Source organism: Symphalangus syndactylus, chromosome 22, assembly GCF_028878055.3.
Source record: "Symphalangus syndactylus isolate Jambi chromosome 22, NHGRI_mSymSyn1-v2.1_pri, whole genome shotgun sequence".
Lineage (NCBI taxonomy): Eukaryota > Metazoa > Chordata > Mammalia > Primates > Hylobatidae > Symphalangus > Symphalangus syndactylus.
Window position 1 is genome coordinate 60,367,306 of NC_072444.2, and position 23,956 is coordinate 60,391,261.

Sequence of the window (23,956 nt, forward strand, 5' to 3'; positions counted from 1 at the left end):
TATAAATCATTGCTCAATATGCTTTGCTAATTTTAAATTTTCTCTCTTTTCATTTTCAAATGCTTAGAAAGTTATGTAGTACCTCTACAATAGCAGACACATCAACAGAGATCACATACAGTTTTTTGAAGTAGTTTGAAAATATACAGTGACTGATTACTAGGCACATCAGATGTCAGACTTCAGCTTGGGGTCACCAGAGAGAGAGAGCAGAACATTTTTTTATTCCAGTACTTTCAGAGTGCTGGCTAAACCACAGCTTTCCTTAACAGGTAGAAAATGAATGACAACAAAAATAGAAAACTGTATGCCCCCTTGAGCTCCAATGAGACAATTGTAAAGAAACCCATGTGTTAAATATGAATAACTACTAAAACAATTTGATGTGGTAGACATAGCTAGGAAATAAAGCCAGAAAAAAAATCAAATCTGAAATGCATTAAACCCATTGAATTTTTGTGTTTTGTGCAAAGCCATAGGAAGTTGAGCCAATTAAATTGGACAGGTACTTTAAAGAGAAATTTATCTGCTAGCTCTACATGTATAGTATATAGTGTGAACTATGAGAGATTGTGAGCTTTTTAGCAGTGTTCACCCATGCCCAGCAGCAGCACCTTCAAGCTGTAAAATTGTTTGCACTTTGTTGTACACATCCTTTTATAGAGTGTGAAGGTAGATGATGGCAGCTGAAAGACAGCACCTGTTCTATCTCAAGCTGTTTTTAAGCTATTTTTACTGGCCACAAAATGCTGTTTGACAGAAAGAAGAAATCAAACATTTTCGAGCCTTTTCCTTCTAACATAATCCTTAGGTGCTTTCTTGAGAGAGGGCTGTGATCCTTTGTTAGAAAAAAATGTAGTTGGCAATTGAAGAAATAAAGGGTGGCACATTAGTAGTTATGAAACCAAATGTCTACCAATTGTAACCTAAATTAAAATCCTATAAAGGAAACAGATTTTTTGGTGAAGGAAGGAAATGGGTCATGTTAGATCTACCGATTCAACTGCTAGAGAATGTGAAGTTTCACGTTTTAAGCCATCAAAGAACCATTGGGTGGGTTAATGTGCCAGGAGCCCAGCATGAATTTTGCTAAGATTCTTTGATGATAAGCTTTGTACCTTTAAGACCTGTAAAGGATTTTCATTGTGTCCCTATAATAAAAATGAAATGTTGGTCATGGGTAAAAAGTACATAGAGATACATTCATTTAGTTATATATTAGTAGTGTAGAGAAAAATATATCAAGTGAAATCGAATTTTGAAAGCATGAAGGAAACACCACATCAAAGTCTAGCTAAAATACCATAAGACTGCTGGTTTCTTACTTGCCAAAGTCTGTGTAAAGCAAATGCCTACTGATTGATGGCATTCTGAATGGCCAAATTTTAGAAACCAAGATTATGCTCATAATGATGTTCACCTTATGAACTACCAACATTATCATGCTATGAACATAGCACAAAACACATTAAAGAATATAACTTAATGAGACTAGATTATGCACCCATGATGACTTTTGACACTAATGTGCAGTTAGGCCAGACAAGTCCTACACAAGACTGCCCTCACTTCAGCCACCAGGCCACCCTTCTGATCAACTGGCTACAAATTTGGAGGTTCCCTCAGGTTTAATTGACTAGAATAACTCACAATTACACTCAGCATTAGAGCTTTATTGTACCAAAAGAATACAAACCAAGACTAGCCAAAAGGAAAGACACACAGGGTAAGTAAGGTCTGGGTGAGTCTCAAATGCAAAGCTTTTGTTCTCTCCCCATGAGGTCAAGATGTATTGTCTTTCCTGACATTGGCGTTTGTTAATTTGCAGAGCAATTTGCAGACAATCAGGGAGGCTCACCCAAGCTTCAGTGTTCAGAGTTTTTATTGGGATCTCATTAAATTGGCATGATTAATTGAATCATTGGCCATACAATTGAATTCAATATCCAGCCTCACTTCCTTCCTTGGAAGTCAGACTATTTATCACATTCCTCAAAGCCCCAACTTTCTAATGAACGTGTTTAGTCTTTCCAGCCAGTCCCCATCTGGAATCACCATCTTAACATAAACTATCCACCATGAGTAACCTCATTAGCATACACTATCAGGACCCACCATGAATGACAAAGATATTTCCATCAGTCCAGAAATTCCAAGAATTTAGAAGCTGCCTACCAGGGACAAAGGTCAGCCAAATTTTCCATTACACAATATCTTATTTTCCAATTATTGATAATGTCTTTGGTGTACCCTATATGGGAAGTAATTTACTTTTATGGTAATCATGTATAACTCTGAGGTCAAGACTGAGTAAGTGATCTTTCTCCTTCTGACCAGTTCCCTTTTGCTGATTTTGTACCTTAAAAGCATCTCTAAGCGGATCACTTTTGAAAGAATGAATTATTTTTTAAAAAATGAATTGTAAACAATCCAGTTTGGAAACAAACAAAAAAAATCTATGTTTTCTCTTACATGCCTGTTATCTTAAGCTCTCCTCTCACATCCTTATTATCCATAGCTCAGTTTCCAGGAATCCAAACCTTTTGAATGTTCTTTGCTGTTTATTTCTCAAAGCATGACTAGATGGTAATACCAGTTTGGGTTTTTTTTTTTTCCTCCATGTAGTTTTTTATTATTATTTTTATTTTTATTTTTTAAGAGGCAGGGTCTTGCTGTGTCATCCAGACTAGATTGCAGTGGCGCTATCGTAGTGTACTGCACCCTCAAACTCCTGAGCCCAAGGGATCCTTTCTTGTCGTAGATGGGACTACAGGCATGTGCCACCATACTCTACCTCTGTGTAGTCTTTTTTTTTTTTTTTTTTTTTTTGAGATGGAGCCTCACTCTTTCGCCTAGGCTGGGGTGCAGTGGTTCCATCTCAGCTTACTGCAGCCTCCGCCTCCTGGATTGAAGCGATTCTCCTGCCTCAGCCTTCCAAATAGCTGGGATTACAGGCGCCTGCTACTACGCCTGGCTAATTTTTGTGTTTTTAGTAGAGATGGGGTTTCACCATGTTGATCAGGCTAGTCTCGAACTCCTGACCTCAAGTTATCCACCCACCTCAGCCTCCCAAAGTGCTGGGATTACAGGCGCGAGCCACCACTCCTGGCCCTGTGTGTAGTCTTTAAAAGAGATTTTACCTCATGCCAATCAGATCATATTACACCCTGAGTTATTTATTTCAGTCTTGCATTTAGCACATACATAGGGGGCTCTCAGTATAACCCTGGACTATGGTAGGTTCAGAATTAAGGCAAAATACATTTTACCCTCACTAGCACTAGATTAGGAGGTCATTAACTTCAGGTTTAGAGTACATTAATGGCCCTGACTTTCTTGCATTGTCTCTTACCTACATCTGCCAATATCTAAACCCCTTTAGAATCTCACCAAGTTATCCCCAGGATTATCCAGGATCTCCTCATGAACTCAAGAACAGCCCTTTCATGATCTTCCAGTTTTGTCTTTCTCTGGCCCACTGCCCACTACCATTTTGCTAGTGTTTGCCACGAATTAGGTCATGTCCTTGCCAAAGGTTGTATCTCTTAGTGTTCCCAACATCTTTAGTCTTCAGGGTACCAGATTGTCTAGAATTTTCTTATTTTTTATTATTTTATTTATTTTTTTGAGACAGAGTCTGACTCTGTCACCCAGGCTAGAGTGCAGTGGCACAGTCTCGGCTCACTGCAGTCTCCACCTCCCGGGTTCAAGCGATTCTCATGCGTCAGCCTCCCAAATAGTGGGATTACAGGCAGGCACCACCACACCCAGCTAATTTTTATATTTTAGTAGAGATGAGGTTTTGCCATGTTGGCCAGGCTGGTCTCAATCTTCTGACCTCAAGTGATCCGCCCGCCTCAGCCTCCCAAAGTCCTGGGATTACAGGCATGAGCCAGTGCGCCTGGCCTTCTCTAGAATTTTCTATGTACCATGCCATCCTCAGAGAAGTTAGGCAAGCCATTCACCCACTTCTGTGGTGGGCTTGGTCACCTGGGCACCAGGAGCTGCTTGTCTCCCACATCTTCCCTGCTTTGGTTCTCCAGTGAAAACACTTCCTTTAGCTTTTGCTTTCACTTAAACTAGGATCGCTGCTACATTAAGATATATGTATAGTTCTTTTAGTACTCTAGGATTCCTAATTTCCAGCTTTTTATGTTTTGATTTGGCATTTTAAATTACGTTTCTTAAGCTACTATACCATACAGTGATAAAAAGTCAGATCTGGAAATGGCTGTGAAAAAAACATTTAGCCTATTCTATAGCCACGTAGCATCTGAGCTTTCTTCATTTGCATCATTCTCACTCTTTACAATGCCCTCAGTCAAAGAATTAGAGAAGCCCCCAGTCTTGTAGTTTACAGACTTCTCCTTAGAAGGACTGTGCCAAAGCAGTCCTGAATGTTGGTGTTGGCCTTAATGAACCACCCCTTAGTGACTCACTCACCATTCTCCACAAGCCCTACAGCCATCCCGGCTCCCTCACTTCTAGCAAATAGGTTCTGGGTAAAAAAGAAGAAATTTATTAGATATGAATTCCCTCCTTTTCCTGCCACATTCCCTTCAGTATCTTCGGATAATGTATACATTTCAGGCTTATTCACCAGTTTGTGCTTCTGATTATATTTTCTCATTTCATCCCACTTCTTCAGATTTTCCTTCTTACTACCTTTCTTCCCTCCTAAACCTCTAGCCTCTCCCCATCTTTCCTTACTGGCTTCTGTGGCCTACACACTTTTTCATTCTGACAACCTTCCTCTAACTTCGCATCTCCTGCTAACTTTGTTACCAAATCGTGTATACTCTTTGTGATCTTCCACTTTCCTCCTCAATTCTTAAGGGTTCAGTGTTCCCTAGGGATTCTATCCCACACCCACTGTTTTCAATGAAGGCTCGTGGGCAACTTCATTGACATTGATAACTCAAAACTTCAATCTATATAGTGATTCTCCACCAAATAATAACATTAGCTGACTTCTTTGCTGAGCTCCAAGTCTATATATCCAATTTTCTGTTAAATTTCTCCACCTGAATGTGCTGAAGACACCTTAAAATTAACTGTAGGCAAAACCGAAATCATCGTTCTGCCATCAAATCCATTTTCCTCCCAGATATATTTCCTATATTTAGTGGTAGCAGGCACTACCTGCACCTTTAGTGTGTCCTCTCATAACTCTTCCAACTCTCACAGCTCTTACCTTTTCCCTGACCACTCCTGTATTGAATTGGCTTCCCCCAGTTAGTTACTTCCTGTTATACTAATCTATTCATTTTTACATGGAGTACAGGTAGTGGCTGATACCAAGGGCTCTGGAGCCAACACTACCTGAGTTCAGATCTTAACTCTACCCCTTACTAGTCTTGCTACTTTGAAAAAGCTGCTTAATCTTCCTCTGCCTCAGCTGCAAACTATATAATACTGCTTTTATGGGGATTAGATGAATTAATATACTTAAAGCATTGGGAATAGTGCTTAGTAAATAATAAGTAACTTTTTAAGGGTTTGCTGTTAATATTACTGGTTTCACAGCACATATTGCAATCAGTTATTATCTTGTATATTTTGTCTCTGCACTAGAATGTAAGCATTTTAGGTTCTAGGATCCCATCTGCTTGGTTCACTCGTGTATCCCTATTACCTAGGACAGTGCTCTGTACATAGTGTCCAGTCTGGAGATTGAATGAATGAAATATCTTTTCTTCTTTTCAGCTTTCACCTTTTAATTCTTTGTCTAAACCCTAGTCACTTTCCATCAAAACTTTCAACATTTTGTTTGCTAGAACAGGGTTAATCTATATTGTAGCTAAAATCATTCTCACTGGCTTCTCTTAAAATGTGTTCCTCTATTACTCAAACTTCTTGTTGCTCCTGGGATCAGTACTAAGTTTCTTCTTTTTTCTTTTTTTTTTTTTTTTTTTTTTTTTTTTGAGACGGAGTCTCGCTCTGTCGCCCAGGCTGGAGTGTAGTGGCGCAATCTCGGCTCACTGCAAGCTCCGCCTCCCGGGTTCACGCCATTCTCCTGCCTCAGCCTCCTGAGTAGCTGGGATTACAGGTGCGCACCACCATGCCCAGCTAATTTTTGCATTTTAATAGAGACAGAGTTTCACCATGTTGGCCAGGCTGGTCTCAAACTCCTGACCTCAAGTGATCCACCCGCCTCAGCCTCCCAAAGTCCTGGGATTACAGGTATGAGCCACCGCGCCCAGCGTAATACTAAGTTTCTAATCTTAATTTCAAATATATCCACATTTTTTAATGTTATTCTCATTTATTTTCAGGACATTTTTAATGAAAAATGTCATCAACAAAAAAGGAGCATTACAACACTCAGTACTTACCACTCAGAATTAATAGTTGCTAACCTTTGTTATATTGTGGAGATCTTTTTTTAAAATCAAATAATACAGATGTGATTTGAAGTCCCTTCTCTGTCTTACCCAATCCCTTTCATTTCCCTCTCCAGAGGTAATTACTAACATGAAATAGGTATATACTCTTCCCATCCATGCTTGTGTGGTTTTTAAATTTTTATATACGTTACATCATATGGTAGAGTTCATTCTGCTTTTTAGCTAAACATTCTGACATCCTTCTTTGGACTTATATTTGTACCTATAGTTTTAGTTCATTTCATTTTAATCGTTTCATGGTATCATGCAACATGAATATGCCACAGTTGTTTTTACTTTAAAAAGAAAAGAACAGTTTTCCTATTAATACAACATTTGGTCTTTCCCATTCTTTGCTTTTAAATAAAACAATGCAGTGAATATTTTTGTACATGTCCCTTTGTATAAGGCGTTTCCTTAGGGTGTATCTACACCAGAAGTGGGAATGTGGAGTCATAGGATATGTGGGATTTAAAATTAATTTGATAGCACAAATTGTTTTCTAAAGTGGATCACAGTGTATGAGAGGCCCAGTGTCTTCCCCATTTCTCTACTCAGAATGCAGCACATTCGTGTAACACCTTGCCTCTCCATATAACTTTTTCCCTAAAAGTAATTTGTTTCATATAGTCTTACAAGACTCCACTAATAAATTATTCTCTCTTATTCTTCAACTACCAGAAATCTTTCCTTCTTGCTTATAATGTCCTCCTAAAATTATTATTTATATTTGTTGATAAGGGTCATCATTAACCTCTTCATGGTTTAACGAACTCTTTTAGGTCAAGGGAGTTCATCTCTTTACTCTTTTTAAATGCAGCTGATATTCGTTAAAGCTATAGTGCCTTCTGTGCTTATTTGGTAAATTTTTGTTAGATGACAGTAACTGTTTACAAATCACATACACATTTAACATTTTGAAATGTCAGTGCTTGTATTCTTGTTCAAGTGACTGACAAAGTGACTGCAAATGTGAATTTCCACTATTTCTAAATACAGCATAAACAGGCTCTTTGCCTTTCTTTCTAGAGGCATTTGACCAATTTGGTTGTGCCAATTTATAACCTCAGGGAGAACTTGATATGGGTTGCTTTTGTGCATTTGATTTTCTTTATAGATGTGCCTGCTTGGTTATATTTCTGTCTCTAAGAGAAAAAACATAACATCTTATCTATTGAAACGGGATTGGATAACTAGATAGTGATAAGGAAGCAACGACCCTTTTTTTGGGCTTTGCCAAATTCTGTTCAGATGACATCAGTAATGTAACTCTTTTTCCCCTAAATATTTTTGTGAAGAATATTTTTACCTATAGGCGCGAGATTTCTTTCCCACATATAAATTAACTTAAATGATTTTAAAATATTTTGTTAACCTAGAGTAAATTGACTTTCCTTGTGTGAAATTGGAGTATTTATTGTTGGGGCTACTGAACTTTTCAGGTATTTTATGTTATGAAACCAAAACTTAGACCCCAAGTATAATAAAGTGATATTTTGAATTGTCAGTATCAGTATTGCATTTTTGTTGTTAATACTTCTAACTAAAATTTTCGCTGGAGAAACTACTTGTCTTTAGACTTCATATATACTAGTTTGCGTTTGAAAGTGTTGATCGTAATTCTGCCTTGCCTTGTTTCATAGAGGAAAGTACTTAACCGTGCATATTTATCATTTGTAAGCTACTGCCTTCTCATTGCTCCTTAGCCACAAACTCTGAATCCTTATTGCCACCCAAGTTTGCATAGTAGGTACTCATCATCACAAGCGATAGGAGGATTGAGAGAAACAGAACGGTTATATAATTCCTGGCAGTTCTGATAGTTTGGTAGCGATTACTCCTGGTGACCATTAATACAAAGTTAATAGTACTATCTTCTTATACACACAAAAAAATACATAGCTCCTCTTCATGTGAAAAGAATAAATTTACTTTGTCTTAAGTGCAGTACAAAGGAGTTACCATGTCACAATTACTCTTGAAATAAAAGTGCTCCGTAAACACAAATTGCCCCTCTTCTTGGTACCTACAAATGATGATGCAGTATTGCAGGTAAGAGCCTGAAATGGAGCACTAGTCTGTCCAGTTCAAATCCTGGTTTCCATACTTACTGGCTGTGTGACATTGGACACAATGTGCCTTAGTTTTTTTTTTATTTGATTTTTCTATGTGCCTTAGTTTCCTAATCTGTTGAAGGACAGAGTGATAATAGGACATACTTCTTAGAACTGTTGTGTGAGTTTTAAATGAATTCATTATGAAAAATATTACCATAGGGCCAGGCACATGGTAAATATATGTATTAGTATTTGGTTTTGGTGGTAGTTGTCTGTATTCTTTTTTAGCTTACCTATTCCTGTCATTCCCCCATCCTTTTCTTTCCCTTGATTTATAAGACCTTCTTTACTTTCAACATTTTGACCCTTTCATATTGGAAATAGTTCATATGTATCATCTGCCTTTTGTTTATGTTCTATTTTATTATATAGGAATTTTAAAACTTTGTTCTAAGTTTTATAACTATTTACCTTTGATGGCTTCTAGATTTTGGTGTCACACTTGGGAAGACTTTCCCACCCAAAAATTATAAAAACATTTCCTATATATCCTTGTACATTCATAGTTTTAAGGTTATGACCTTTAATTTTACCTGTAATTTCCTTTCATTTATGGTTTCAGGTAGGTGCCATCCTTTTTGGGCATATGTAAACATACACGTGGTGTTTCTCTGGTATGGTAGCACAGGAATTGTATATAAGCACATCTCTGACTTGTCCCTAATAAGTAGCATGTTGACAATTAGAATTTTTTTTGAAGTTGAATATGAATTTTAAGTTCATATATCCATCTCTCTTAGGTTGACAAAGATTATGAAAAAATCAGTTTTTAAATTTCAGTAATATTGGGAACTGAGATATATACTTGAATGCCTATATTTTGTTCATTTTCTTCTCTAAGTTGTCTTCCTAAATTTTGTGAGTTCCTAAGTATCTTTCACTTACTGTACAACTATTTATTATATTAAGACAGTATATTTAATGGACTTCTAAACGTTGTATTAGAGACATGATGTGCCAATCTATCTTGTAGCTTTCTATACTTGACACCCACGTGCCCACACAACCTTTGGCAAACTGAGAAGTGTAGGCTTCATGGATTTACCAAAAAGGGGTTTGTTTTTGTTTTTCCAGTGAGTACCAAAAGCTGAAACATCCCTTTTACTTGAAGATTTGGAGAGGGAAAACATTTTTATATCAAACAAGTTCATTAGCTGGGCAGAGTGGCTCACACCTGTAATCCCAGCACTTTGGGAGGTTGGGACGGGGGATTACTTGAGCGCAGGAATTTGAGACCAGCCTGTGCAAAATAGCAAGACCCCGTCTCTACAAAAACAATTTAAAAATTAGCTGGGCGTAGTGGTGTGCACCTATAGTCGCAGTTACTCAGGAGGCCGGAGTGGAAGGATAGCTTGAGCCTCAAAGGTCAAGGCTGCAGTGAGTCAGAATTGTGCCACTAAACTCCAACCTGGGTGACAGAGTGAGACCTTGTCTCTAAAAAAAAAAAAAAAAAAATTAAAAATTAAACAAGTGCATTAATATTTTGGAGAAGAATACAAAGTTCATATGATTTTTTTTTTTTTTTTGTAGAGATAGGGTTTGCTATGTTGCCTGGTCTTGTCTTGAACTCCTGGTCTCAAGTGATCCTTCTGCCTCCACCTCCCAAAGTCCTGAGATTACAGGCCTGAGCCACTACACCCAACAGTTTATATGAATTTTTAATATTCAATTAGAAGCCTTCAAATGAGAGCCATACACAAAAATGCTTAGCCACTTGTACACAGTGGTAGGCCTCCTGTCAATCTACTGCTGTGTAGTGGTAGGGGTCAGGACACAGCAAATTCAGGCTCAGCCAACTGCTGATCTAAAGGGATTCTGACCAGAGAAGAGAGCTAACATTTTTGGAGGGCCTGCCCTGGGAGAGAGGCTGTGGTCCGTGCTCTACATTTAAATCAGTCAGTCCTCACAACAAACCTAGAAGCTAGATATTCTTTTTTCCACTTTGCAGATCAGAAAACTGCAGCTCAGAGAGATTAAGTTATTTACCGAAAATGTAACTAGCAGAGCTGGGATTTAAACTATTGTCTAATGCTAGTGCACTTCCCTTTCTATTGCCATTTCTGTATGCCATTGACTCCTTCCCAGGCAATAACCGGTCATTTTCATTCTGAATCATTTATTTAGTCTGTTATCAAGTGGTGTGGCATATTAGCAAGTTTTGGTCACACATTCTGGTTGTGTGACTTTGAAGAAGTCATTTGACTTCTAGGCAATAATAACTTGAATGCTGAATTACAATATTGGACTAGGTGGTCTCTCAGGTTCTTTGGGGTTTCATGGAAGCTTGGGATCCTAAGAGGATCTTCTAAGGTGTTCACCTCTTCGGTTTTGCCCCTTCCTCAGTCTCCCACAGCTATTGCCTTATCTAGTACCTTATTTATTTCTTAAATGGATTTAAAAACCTTGCTTTTATGGAATTACAAAATTAAGAGATTCATGATTAAATTGTAAAGTCACTTTACAAAGAACACAATTTGGTTGCTTAGAGAATGCTGCCATCTTGTGTCTACCATTTTATGAGATAAAAAGCTGAAATTGAGAAAAAATACTTGAAGGATTTTTTTTGTTTTGTTTTTGGTGGAACTTAAAACAATCATTTTGATGTAGTGGCTGGAGAATCTTGGTCAGATTGAGATGACACGGTATCAATTAAAAGTTTTTTGACGTTTGTTTTTGATACCCCCTTTTCTATTATCCTTGTGTCAAACATTGTGAAATCAAAATGTGAAAAGTGATGTAAGGATATATCGGGTTCCAAGTAATTGTATTTCAAAATAGTTTTTGAAGAGTTAGTATAAAATGTGAGTTACTCTATAATGCATGCTTGGCTGTCTTGGTATTAGGTCTCTTGGTGCTTAGATCTCATTATATGCATATATGTATGCTTAGTTATTTCACCTTCAAATTGTACTATTCTGTTTATTGACAGCAAAATTGTCAAAGGACAATGGAAGAGGTAAATAATCTTTTTAGAGTTGTTTACTTGCTAGGCTATATTCATTCATACCAAATAAATATAAAATAAAACTGACTTCAAAAATATAACATGGAGAAAATTTTTTATTTGGGGTTTTTTGTTTTGTTTTGTTTTCTTTTTGCTCTGCCATCCAGACTGGAGTGCAGTAGCATGATCATAGCTAACTGTAACCCCCAACTAAAGCTATTCTCCCACCTCAACCTTGCAAGTAACTAGGACTACAAGTGCACACCCCTACACCCAGCTAATTTTTTAATTTTTTTAGAGATGGGGTCTCACTGTGTTGCCCATGCTAGTCTTGAGCCCCTGGCCTCAAGTGATCCTCTTGCCTTGGCTTCCCAAAGTGCTGGGATTATAGGCACGAGCCACTGCACCCAGCCAACTTTTTTTTTTTTTTTTAGAACAGACAATATGGGTTTCATTAAAAATGTTAAATGGCTTGTTATTTTTGTTTTATTTTTTCTCTTGTATTTTTAAAAATCTAGAATGTTATTACTGTTCAGAATTACAGTCTTAAGTCCATAGAGTTACACAGCTCTAGAAGAGAACTCTAAAAATGATGGTTCTTGGAGTTAAAGTGTTTCTGATTGTGATCTTTTTTCTCTCTCCTTATCTATAGATACCATCTCAATTATAACCCTGACTGCATTGTAGCTTCTCAGTACATATCATTTTCTTTCCTCTTCTCTCTTCTGCTTTTAACTAATCAATCCTCTCGGCCTCAGGGACTTACTCAGGTTCACATAGCTAATATATGTTAGAATTCATTGTTACTCAGTGTTCTGACTTTTGTTTAGGAAAATAATATAATAAAACAACTGACCATAATATTTTTAATTTCTCAGTTTCATGTGGAGTGTTCCATTTCCCTTGGCCATTTTGTTAAAATGGTTTCTTTTGTTTTCATTTTAGGCCACGGAAAGGTATGATATATTTGATCCAAGACAGTCCATTCCAGTCCAGGAATCTACGGTGGTGACAAGGACATGGGACTCCTCCTGCCAGATTACAGATGGTTCACTACAGTTGACATCCTGGCTGACAACTGTGAAAAAGAACCTTGGATTATTTTATTTTATTTTTGTGGGACACCACAATCCCAAATCCAAAGGACGCATCAGGTAATACTTCCCTGTCATTCAGAAAAACACATTTCCTTTTCTTGCAAAATCTTACCTATAAAAAGCAAGAAGCCAGTGTCTTAAGTAACTTCACCACCCTCTCCCTACTTTGCAGCTGTTTGTTTTCGGAATGAAGCAATTAACTTTGGTATGGGTTATAATTAAGGAAGACATGTTTTTTTTTTTTAATTCAGTTCAGTCTGTCTGTGACTTTAGGATCTACTTCTCTTTGGCTTTTTTTTAACTTTTCAGCTGTATTTATCAATTCCTAAAATCCATTTATTTATGTATTTATTGAGATGGAGTCTCACTCAGTCACCCAGACTGGAGTGCAGTGGCAGGATCTTGGCTCACTGCAACCTCCGCCTCCCAGGTTCAAGCAATTCTCCTGCCTCAGCCTCCCAAGTAGCTGGGACTACAGGCGTGTAGGCATGTGCTACCATGCCCAGCTAATTTTTGTATTTTTAATAGAGATTGGGTTTCACCATGTTGGCCAAGCTGGTCTCAAACTCTTGGCCTCAAGTGATACACCTGCCTCAGCCACCTACTGCACTGGGATTACAGGTGTAAACCACTGCGCCTGGCCCTAAAATCCATTTAGATTGCAAAACATTCTTTCAGGAAGTGAACTTTTGAATTTTTCAAATTGATATAGAGAAAATAAGTTTCACTGGCTCCCCCCCACACACAAGATTTTATTATGAAAATTTTCAGAAATATAGAAAAGTTGAAAGAATTTTACAGTGAACACCCCTATAACCACCCCTTGATTTTACCAGTAACATTTTGGCATACTTGCTATAACCTATGTCTGTCTATCCCTCTATATATCAATCTGTTCTTTTTTTTCTTAAGATGCATTTCAGAATAAGTTGTTTATATCAAGTTCTGCCATTATTGGTTTTTTTTGTTTTGTTTTGTGACAGAACGTCACTCTGTCACCCAAGGTGGAGTCTAGTGGCGTGATCACAGCTCACTGGAACACACGCCTTTCGGCTTCAAGCACTTCTTGTGCCTCAGCCTCCTGAGTAGCTGTATTACAGGCGTGCACCACCATGCCTGGCTAATTTTTGTATTTTTAGTAGAGTCTGGGTTTTGCCAGGTTGTCCAGGCTGGTTACGAACTCCTGAGCTCAAGCAATCCTCCCACCTTGGCCTCCCAAAGTGCTGGGATTACAGTCGTGACCCACCACAGCTGGCCAAGTTCTGCTGTTTTTATTACATTTTTTGCAGCTTAAAATGAGTGCTTTCTTTAGCTTAATCTCTGATACATTAATCCAGTGTGAAACCAGTGATTTTCTTAAACTCACTAATGACGTGAAAATACATTGGAATCTTATGTACTTGATCTCCTGTGGATTCCATATTCTAGAGTGCCTGGATGATATGTGTTGCTTGGCATCGAATCACTTAATTCAGGAGAGTTTTCAATGCTTTCTTCATATTGCTGAACATTATTTGTTAATCCAGATTTATAAGTGTATTTTGTAATAGAATGTTACTGTTTATTTTTAAATTATTTCCTTTTGGAAATATTTCAGAGTAATTTAAGAAATTTGGAATTTTAGGAATCCAGATGAAAAAGCTATTATAGGTATCCCTTTGGAGAAAAAGATTTCTAATGTCTTCTAAATACACATATATTTTTCTCCAGCCAATACCTTCTACCTTGATCTGGCTCAGTCCTTAATGTGTCTTAAGAATTGCCACAAGTATATGTGCATCAAAATCACTCCATATTCTTTTTTTAAATGTACTTATTTATGTATTAGCAATAGGGTCTTGCCATGTTGCCCAGGTTGGCCTCAGCCTCCTGGACTCAAGCAGTCGTCCTGCCTGACTCCCACGTAGCTGAGACTACAGCTGGGTACCAGTGTGCCTGACTCACATACTTTCTATAGCTCTTTTCTCACTGTACTGTGATCTTTTTTTTAATTTGAATGTATCTAGCACAAAATTATATACTCCTTGAAATCAAGAATTTTGTTCCTGTCTATATTCAACATTATTTCTGGAACATAACAGACAGTAGGTCAGTATCATGCAGTAACTGAATGTAAAAAAGTTTCAAACTGTATTAATTTTTTTTTCTTAAGGCTTCAAGCTCCCTGTAGAATTCGAAAATAACCTTTGCTAATGAGGATGTCTGATACTGTTACTGTAAAAGATGAAACTGCAACAATGAAGGATTTGGAGGCAGAAGTGAAAGAGACAACCAGAGTTGAAAATCTTATCAAATCAGAAAACTATGGGAAGATTTTGGTAGAGAAGAATGAACATTGTATTGAGAACAATATAGATTTGCAGGTAAACAGGAATTTTTCTCTGGCTACAAATACTAAATATTCAGTATATATTTATGTTTATTTTCATACAAAACTCACTTCTCAAAATTCTAGAAGGGTAAGTTGACCGTTCGTGACATGCTTACTAGCTGGTTTTGGAGCCAGTTGGATTAGCTTGCTGTGAGTCTTAACTTGGCTTGTATCATGTAATATAATTCTTTTTATTTGTATGTGGCTAGTGCATTTTTATTGGCTTTCTACTTTCTCATTCTACCCTTTTCCTAATTACCAGTGCTGTGAGAGTTTTGAACTCTCACAGTTAAATTTTGAGTTTAACCTAAGAGCTCTTAGAGGAAAGACAAATAGAATAGAATAAAACTGCAGACGAACTATTGGCAAAAACAGCCCTCGGGGTTCCTCAGTCACTCAACCTGACTGACAAAAAAGATTTGTGGGCCCGGGGGAAGTTAATGCTTTTAATGCTGTGCATATATAATGACTCAGAACTAGCCACTGAGAAGGCTTCTAATTCCAGGCATAAATGGAAATTGAGTTAACAAATTGAAGATAGGTAAAAATGGTCCCAAGTAATAGCATTTCTAGTAGTATTCATTTCTTTGGTAAGGTTTTCTAGTTATCTGTTTTCTCAGAATGAAGGGCTAACACTTAAACAATTTATTTTATTTTATTTTATTTTACTGAGATGGAGTCTTAAAAAAGTTAAAAAATTTTTTTTAAATGTTTAACAATAATGTTTTAATTTTGCTTTGCAATTAAAGAATTCTATTTTTGGAGAAAATATTCTATCATTCTATATGCTAAAGACTTTGAAGGCTATAAGCCAAAAATTACAGCTTCACTTTTTTTTCTTTTGTGTTTTCTTTTTTAGCTTCACTTTTTTAAAGTAAAGAAACCTGGTTTTTTTGGTTGGGGGGTGTGGGGGTTTTTTGGGTTTTTTTGTTTTTTGTCTTTTTTTAAAGACAGAGTCTCGCTCTGTCACCAGGCTGGAGTGTAGTGGCACAACCTTGGCTTACTGCAGCCTCCACCTCCTGGGTTCAAGCAATTCTGCCTCAGCCTACCAAGTAGCTGGGACCACAGGCATGCGCCACCATGCTCAGCTAATTTTTGTATTTTTTGTAGAGACAGGGTTCCACCTTGTTGGCCAGAATGGTCTCGATCTCTTGACCTCATGATCTGCCTGCCTTAGCCTCTCAAACTGCTGGGATTACAGGTGTTAGCCACCACTGCTGGCCAAGAAACCTGTTTTTAAAGGTTTTCTCATTCTTTCGTTCAGTCAAAAACTGTCTTTTTTCCCTATTATGTACCAGACACCAGGTTAGACAATGATAGCAATTCCTCCAGCTATAAAAAAGCATTTAGGCCCCACTTATAGTCAAGTGGTAATCATCTAAGAAATTGGGAGAAATAACATATTTTTTCCCAGTCATTTTTACTAATAGCACTTTTTAGAACAACAAAAAATTGCCATGCCTGTAATCAGTACACTCAGTGATGACAGCATGCCAGTGTCCTGATTGCATCAGAGAAAATCTGCTAAAATTCTATTGCATTTGTGATTGAAATAATAAAACATTTCATTTTAGCCTCTTTTCTACACCTAATGTTTCTTTTCCTAGATCATGCTTATCAACAAGTCATTAATTTGGGTTATTGCATTTCCTACCATGTCTGTTGTGTTGCCCTTGGCAGTAAGCCACAAGAACATTCTGATGACCACTTTTGCATCATGGCCCAGTTGTTTGTAGTATAAGAAAATTTCCCACATTACCCAAACCATTTATTGAAAAATCTCTTCTTTACAAAGGGAATACCATAGTAAACAAACATGGGTATGGTCTTTGACCTCTTGTTTCCTATAGCATAGTGACCATAACGATTTGGGAGGAGGGGAAAAGAGAATGTGAGAATTTATTTTATGTTAATCTGGTGAATGCCATATTCATTGTTTACTGAAGTATGTATTAATAATTTACTATATGGGCCGGGCACGGTGGCTCATGTCTGTAATCCCAGCACTTTGGGAGGCCGAGGTGGGCAGGTCACAAGGTCAGGAGTTCGAGACCAGCCTGACCAACATGGTGAAACCTTGTCACTACTAAAAATACAAAAAAATTAGCTGGGCATGGTGGCGCACACCTGTAATCCCAGCTACTTGGGAGGCTGAGGCAGGAGAATCACTTGAACCCGGGAGGCGGAGGTTGCAGTGAACCGAGATCACGCCACCACACCCCAGCCTAGGCGACGGAGCAAGAGTCCATCTCAAAATAGTAATAATAATTTACTATATGTAAGAATATTGACTCTGCTTTGAGCTTTTGAGGCCCAAGATGCCTTCATCCAAGGTGCCTGGCAAGGGGTGTACAGTTGAGATACCTTCTATAAAACAGATTTAATTAATGGAAATTGGGAATTGGAAGTAAATAAAATTGGAAAATTGGTTTCTTCTGTGTTTTCATTTAAAATATTGTAAAACAAAGTTAACTGTTTTAAGCATCAACAGGTAATAAGTGTTTTGTTTTAAAAAGTCTGGTTAATGCAGAGTTACTTTTAACTTTATGTGGAGTTAACTATTCTAACATACTACCAGATATTTCATCTTCCTTTGGTACCTCTAAGGTACTGCCTAAAGGTTGTCATCTTAAATAGCAACTGCTATTTTTCACTCATAAGTTTGGATGTATGTAGCAAATAATGTAGGTTTTCTATTGAAATTTTTGAATAAACTCTTACTTTATTAGAATGCAGTGATAAGATATTCTCTACTTTGCTCTCATTCTGAAAGTCAGCTACCGTGAATATTATAACTTACGTCTGTTAGTCTGTTATTTTGCTTCAGCATAGTAATATTTAAAGTGATTAAAGGAGCAAATGTTTACCTTCCAAAAGGTGCATTCATTTCATTCATTTATATAAAAAAACTGCACATTTAATATATACATTTTGAGTGAAGTCATTTTTAATTAAGGGATGTTACAGCCCCTTTTGTACTATGAAGAGACCTTATGATTTTCTTTCTGTTAAGGATAGTATTTACATAAAAAATAATTTCATCAAACTAGGGAGAGGCCAACAGACATTACATGTCATCTTAGGTGGTTCCAAGCAGAGATTATCTCAAAGAGAGCTCTTTGACCATTTAATTTATAAATAATTCTACTTGTGTTTTCTTTCTACTTTTACTAGTTTTCTCTTTCCACTTTTAAAAAATGTTGTGTTTCTTATTCAGGGTTTTGTTTTGGACTGTAATCTTTTATAGAAATTTTAGGATTACTTTCATAAGAATTTCTTAATACTTAAGAGCTAATTCAAGAAATCTGTGTGCATTAATGTCAGGAAGTTAACTTTCCCACATAATTGCCTTGGAGTTGTTCTGAATTGTTGATTATGGTCTCAAATAATTATCTGACAGGTTTTTAGTTAGGAATTTTTCTGCTGCCACACACTGTTCCTATTGAGAATGTGGAGGTACATTTCGGACTTTATATTTTTATGAAACATTTGGAAGTTTGGGGTGGTGGATGCCAGGTTTCTAAATCCAGAAAAATGTATTTTATTAGACTATGAGTATCCCTAATCCTTAACATGGGTTAATTGGATGGTGGGGAGTATTTGCTTTGATTTCCTGTGTATAACTCACCGATGGGTCTCCATTGTTTGATTTTCTTCACGGATAGGTTTTTCAGATTACAATTAGTCTAAATTAGCCTGGTGCAGTGGCACATGACTGTAATCCCAGCACTTTGAGGAAGGCTAAGGCAAGCAGATCGCTTGAGCTCGAATTCGAGACCAGCCTGGGCAACATGGTGAAACCCTGTCTCTACCAAAAAAAATACAAAAATTAGCTGGGTGTGGTGGCATGCACCTGTAGTCCCAGCTACTCAAGAGGCTGAGGTGGGAGAATTGCTTGAGCCAGGGAGATCGAGGTTGCAGTGAGCTGAAACCGTGCCACTCTACTCCAGCCTGGGTAACAGAGTGAGGCCCTGTCTTTAAAAAAAAAAAAAAAAAAAAAAAATTTAAATAATAAACTTAGAGTAAATTATTTGTGTTGATTTTTACAGTCATTTATTTTAAATATAAAATTCAGAACCCTATGCTCTGCTTATTAAAGGTTCAAACTCAACTTTCCCATTCTTTCACAGTTGTAACTTTGTACTTAAATAGTTTGTCCAGGGATGTTCATCTGTATACATGTGTATATGCACACAATTCAAAACATATTTGGGAACAGTTCAAACAATGCCTCTCCCTCACATTATTATTAACAACAGGATAGCGAGTCCACATTGTGTTGGTAATCCTTGTCATGGAGAAAATAAGAGAGCTGATTTTTGTTAAAAACTAGGCCCTGTGTGCCAGAGTCAATGAATAGCTCTGACATACGTGAGTCAATTTTCCATACACAGAGTTGGCTAAAGTACATATTTTGTATATTCTGTTTCAGTAGTAAGCCCTTCGATAATCAAGATGAGACTCTTATGTCTTGTATCCCTCAAGTTAATTCCAGTGCATTTCTTTAAAAGGGGTTTGGGCAAGAAAGCAATGAATCTAATAAGGCTATCAGAAAAGTTCAGAACACAATGCCACACTTCTTTGACAATGAAGGCAGTACATAACAAATTCCCTCATTTGCTTGGAAAGTATTGATGAAACAATTAACTTATTTCATTAATCTGTTAAGAAATGAAGTATTTTTTTAAAGGACTGAATAAAAGTCTCTTTATATAAAATCATTCAAATAATAATCTTAGCTACTTCCTGTTTGTCAAACAAAGATTAAAAGGATGTATGTGGCCAAGCGTGGTGGCTCCTCCCAGCGCTTTGGGATGCCAAGGCAGGAGGTTTACTGAGCCCCGGACTTTGAGACCAGCCTGGACAACACAGGAAGACTTTGTCTCTACAAAAATAAAAATAAAAAAATTAGTCATGCATCACGGTACACACCTGTAGTCACAGCTGCTTGGGAGGCTGAGGTGGGAGGATGACTTGAGAGTTCAAGGCTGCAGTGAGTTAGGATTGCACCAGTGCACTCCAGCCTGGGCAACAGGGTAAGACCTGTCCCTTAAAAAAAATAAAATTTAAAAAAAAAAAAAAAAAAAAAAAAAAAGAATGGCTGGACACAGTGGTTCACGCCTGTAATCCCAGCATGTTGGGAGGCCAAGGCAAGCAGAATGCTTGAGTCCAGAAGTGTGAGACCAGTTGGGGCAACATGGCAAATCCCCATCTCTACAAAAAACACAAACAATTAGGCATGGCAGCTACTCAGGAGGCTGAGGTGGGAGGATCATCTGAGCCCAGGAGGTCAAGGCTGCAGTGAGCTGTGATTGCACCACTGGACTCCAGCCTGGGTGACAGAGTCAGACCCTGTCTCAGAAAAAAAAAAGATGTATGTAATGTACCTAGTACATAGAGCCTAGCAAATGGTAGGTGCTATTAACAATGTTATAATAATTATAATTGTTACTATTTATTAGCAATAACACGATTATATGGCTTCTCAAAAATTTGTCGCTTTATTGTCATGCAAGATAGATTTTTTCTTTAGTACTAAAACAAAGAATGAAACTTACTTTTAAAATAACCTACCCACATTTTCAGTACAGTAGTTTTATTTCTATTAAGTTCTATATCTGTATGCTGTATTTTTATTGTTGTTTATTAATGTTGAATGAGTTCAACTTCTTAAAACTTATGATCCATTTTCCATAGTATATTTTTATAATTATTTCTAGGATTTGGTACTCTTTCTACTGAACTTGGGTCATATGCACATATGGTAGCTCTTTTAAGCACATTTACTTTTCACGGTGCTTTCTTGTGCTGTGTAAAGATGTTGGCTACATCTTGTAGATGTAGAAATGCTTTTGCATACTTAACGTTTGTACTTCTTTGGATAATTTTCACGTACTACATCACCAGTAGGATGGGATGATCCTGTATCTTCATTTATTATAAGGAATAAGTATAAACCAGGTAGTTTGTGACTTTCTCCACATACTTTTCATTAGAATCTATGAGTCAGGCCTTTGAGTACTTAACTCTGTGCTTTATGGCTCAAAAGGTTAAATGTTAAAAACAAATTAGTGATTGTGTTTAGTTTATTGATTTTTAAAATAGCTCTCCCACCTCAGAGAACTTCGTATTTTTCTTTTATTCCAGTAGAAATTAGCATCCTGGCATCCATTATTTTTACTGCCCTGACCTTAACTAGACATGGAACATTTTAATTCATTGTCTTCCTTACAATTGCCACTAATCTTTACTATTACCTAGAAAAGTACTGAGAATTCATAACCTCTTCAAGGTGTTTTGAGTCTGGTTGAAAGGGTGTAACCATTATAATTTTTCTTCATAACAATTAATTACAAAGATAAAATTATGCCTATTTTTTAAATATCAGATTTTCTTAGTTGAGTGATGTTTAATTGGTTATTTTTGTGCTAATACATATATAACTCATAAGGATTGCTCTGTTTTTTTTGGTTCTCCAAGTTCTAGTAGCTGGTAACTCTGACAACGTGTTAGTATCAATTTCAAACTGAAATTCTATTAAGGAGGTTTCATATTCTGCACCCATTTTTTGGCCTAGTTCCTGTCTTATACTTCAGTATAAAACAATGTAAATTATAAATTGGGGACTTTGTCCCTAAGCCTTCTAAATTCTAATCTGAATAGCATTTCTCTGGACTAATACAGGTCTATTAAATAAGCTGCTAAATTTTTACTGTGACAGTGAAATTCTGCTAAGGGTGAAAAGTGTGCTCTAAATAATAAAATCCACTTTTAAAATAATTACATATCAGATAGAGGGAATTCCTACTTAAAGCCAAATCTGGCTGCCAAGTAGATTACAAAAATATGAAATAAAGTATGTTTACTTTAATAAACAACTTGTTTTCTCTGCTTTGTTGTGTGTATGGCATATTTTCTGGTACATATAATTTCTATTTGCTGTTTGAAAGGAAATTGAAATAAATTATGTTATTGAATAATGCCAGTTTGGCAATTTATAGTTTACTTATATCGTAGTGTATTAGTTTTCTATTGCTGCATAAAAATTACCACAAACATAGAAGCTTAAAAGACAACACCCGTTATCAGCTCAGTGGGCCCAGCTATGTTGTCCGCTTAGGGTTCTATGAGGCCAAAGTCAGCCAGGCTGGGCCCTTTTCTGAATGCTTTGGGAAAGAACTTGCTTCAAGGCTTATTCCAGTTGTTGACACACCTTAGTTTGTTGAAGCTGTAGGTCTGAGGTCCTGTTTTTCAGCTGGTTGTCAGTAAAGGCCACTCTGTTCCAAGAGGCTGCTCATAGTCCTCCTTACATGGCCCCTCTATCTTCAAAGCCATCAACGATATGTCAAGTCCTTCTCACGCTTTAAATCTCTCTAACTTGCCCCCATGCTCCCACCAGAGAAAAGTCTGAGCTTTTATAGGGCTCACTTGATTGAATCAGACTCACCTGAATCTTAAATTGTATCTTAAGATCAGCTGGCTTGGAGCTTAGTTAACAAATACAAAATCCAGCAGGGCATGGTAGTTCACACCTGTAATTCCAGCACTTTGGGAGGCCAAGGCGGACTGCTCACTTGAGGTCAGGAGTTTGAGACCATCCTGGCCACACAGTGAAACCCTGTCTCTACTAAAAATACAAAAATTAGCTGGGCATGGTAGCAAGCGCCTGTAATCCCAGCTACTCGGGAGGCTGAGGCAGGAGAATCACTTGAACCTGGGAGGCAGAGGTTGCAGTGAGCCAATATCACGCCACTGCACTCCAGCCTGGGCGACAGAGTGAGACTCAGTCTCAAAAAAAAAAAAAAAAAAAGCAAAATCCTTTCTCAGCAGTACCTTGATTTGTGTTTGATTAAATAACCAGTGGATGGGAATCTTGGGTGCCATCTTTAGGATTCTGTCTACCTCAGGTAGAATTTAATCCACAATAAAGTTTTTTTAAATATACTAATTGCACTAAACTAAGATTCTGAAGATCTGGGGTTCTGTTTGACTTTAGTAACTGATTGTGGACTGTGAGGTCTTTTAAGACCAGGAACTATGTCTTATTCATCTTCATAGCTCTAGTGCCTAGCACAGTATCTGGTGTACAGCAGGAACCTAAAACATGTTCGTTAATGAAGTCAAATTAAGATAATTTTACTTCTCTGTATCTTCGTTTATCTTTTCCTCATTTTCATCAAAGTCTCCTTGTAGATTAAAAGTGAGATAAATACATGTGTAAGTCTATGAATATTCTCAAGCATTACGATAGGGACAACATACGGCACCCCCATTTTATAGACGTTTTTTAAATTAGCATTTGTTAGATTAAGTAATTTATCTTAATCTCATTGCTAATAAGCAGAGGCAGCACATTGGTTTTCTGACATGGTCAGTTCCTAACCTTTAATAATCGATTACATTTATAACGCGCTTTAGAGTTTTCAAAGCCCCTTTGTTAGCTACACTTTCACTGAATCCTTTCAAGAATGCTGTGAATTAGTGCAAGTAGTATGAACTTTTAGGTAAAAGTAAACTGAAGTAATTTGACCATTGTTACCCACTAATAAGAAGCAAATTCAAAAATTTAAGTCCAGCTCTTCTGCATATGAATACAGGATTTACATTGACAGTTAATGACCCCTTTCATTTTAGAATTTTTAATAGAAGATTTTATACCAGTGATACTTAAAATTACAAGAGATTAAAGCAGAGGACTGGGAGTAAGTCAGAAATTATTTTCCCTTCTGCTTCCTCAGAACTCATTTAGGTATGTGCGTTTTCACAGTATTCACCTGTTGCTTTTCTCGCTCTTTTTTTTTTTTTTCCTATAATCCCTAGATGGTGGCATCTACCACCTAGACTAGATGGTGGTACAATTTATTTTACTTCTATTGTTAGATGTGAGTTACAGGTAATTAGAAATCCTCTTGAACAAGTTAGAGATTAGGTAAAAACAGAAGACAATACCAACATGCAGAAGCCCTCTTAGGCAGCACTCCCGTATGCATGTATGTGCACACATGCTATTTTCTTCTGTATAAGAAACAAAGTCATTTTTC

At 37.1% G+C, this 23,956-nt stretch overlaps 1 protein-coding gene across 28 annotated transcripts in view; it reads left to right on the top strand.

The window, feature by feature from the left end:
• The window catches only part of R3HDM1 (R3H domain containing 1), a 198,406-nt gene that overhangs the window by 60,291 nt on the left and 114,159 nt on the right, over window positions 1-23,956 (top strand). For 25 of the 28 annotated variants that reach the window (XM_055261992.1, XM_063630992.1, XM_055261998.1 and 22 more), the window contains exons 1-2: window positions 12,454-12,601; window positions 14,697-14,907. In XM_055261992.1, the coding sequence (XP_055117967.1) occupies window positions 14,737-14,907 (171 nt within the window). In that variant the 5' untranslated portion in view covers window positions 12,454-12,601; window positions 14,697-14,736. Of the gene's footprint in view, window positions 1-12,392; window positions 12,602-14,696; window positions 14,908-23,956 lie in introns of those variants that run through there. The other 3 variants (XM_063630995.1, XM_055262002.2, XM_063630981.1) reach the window with 2 other exon arrangements.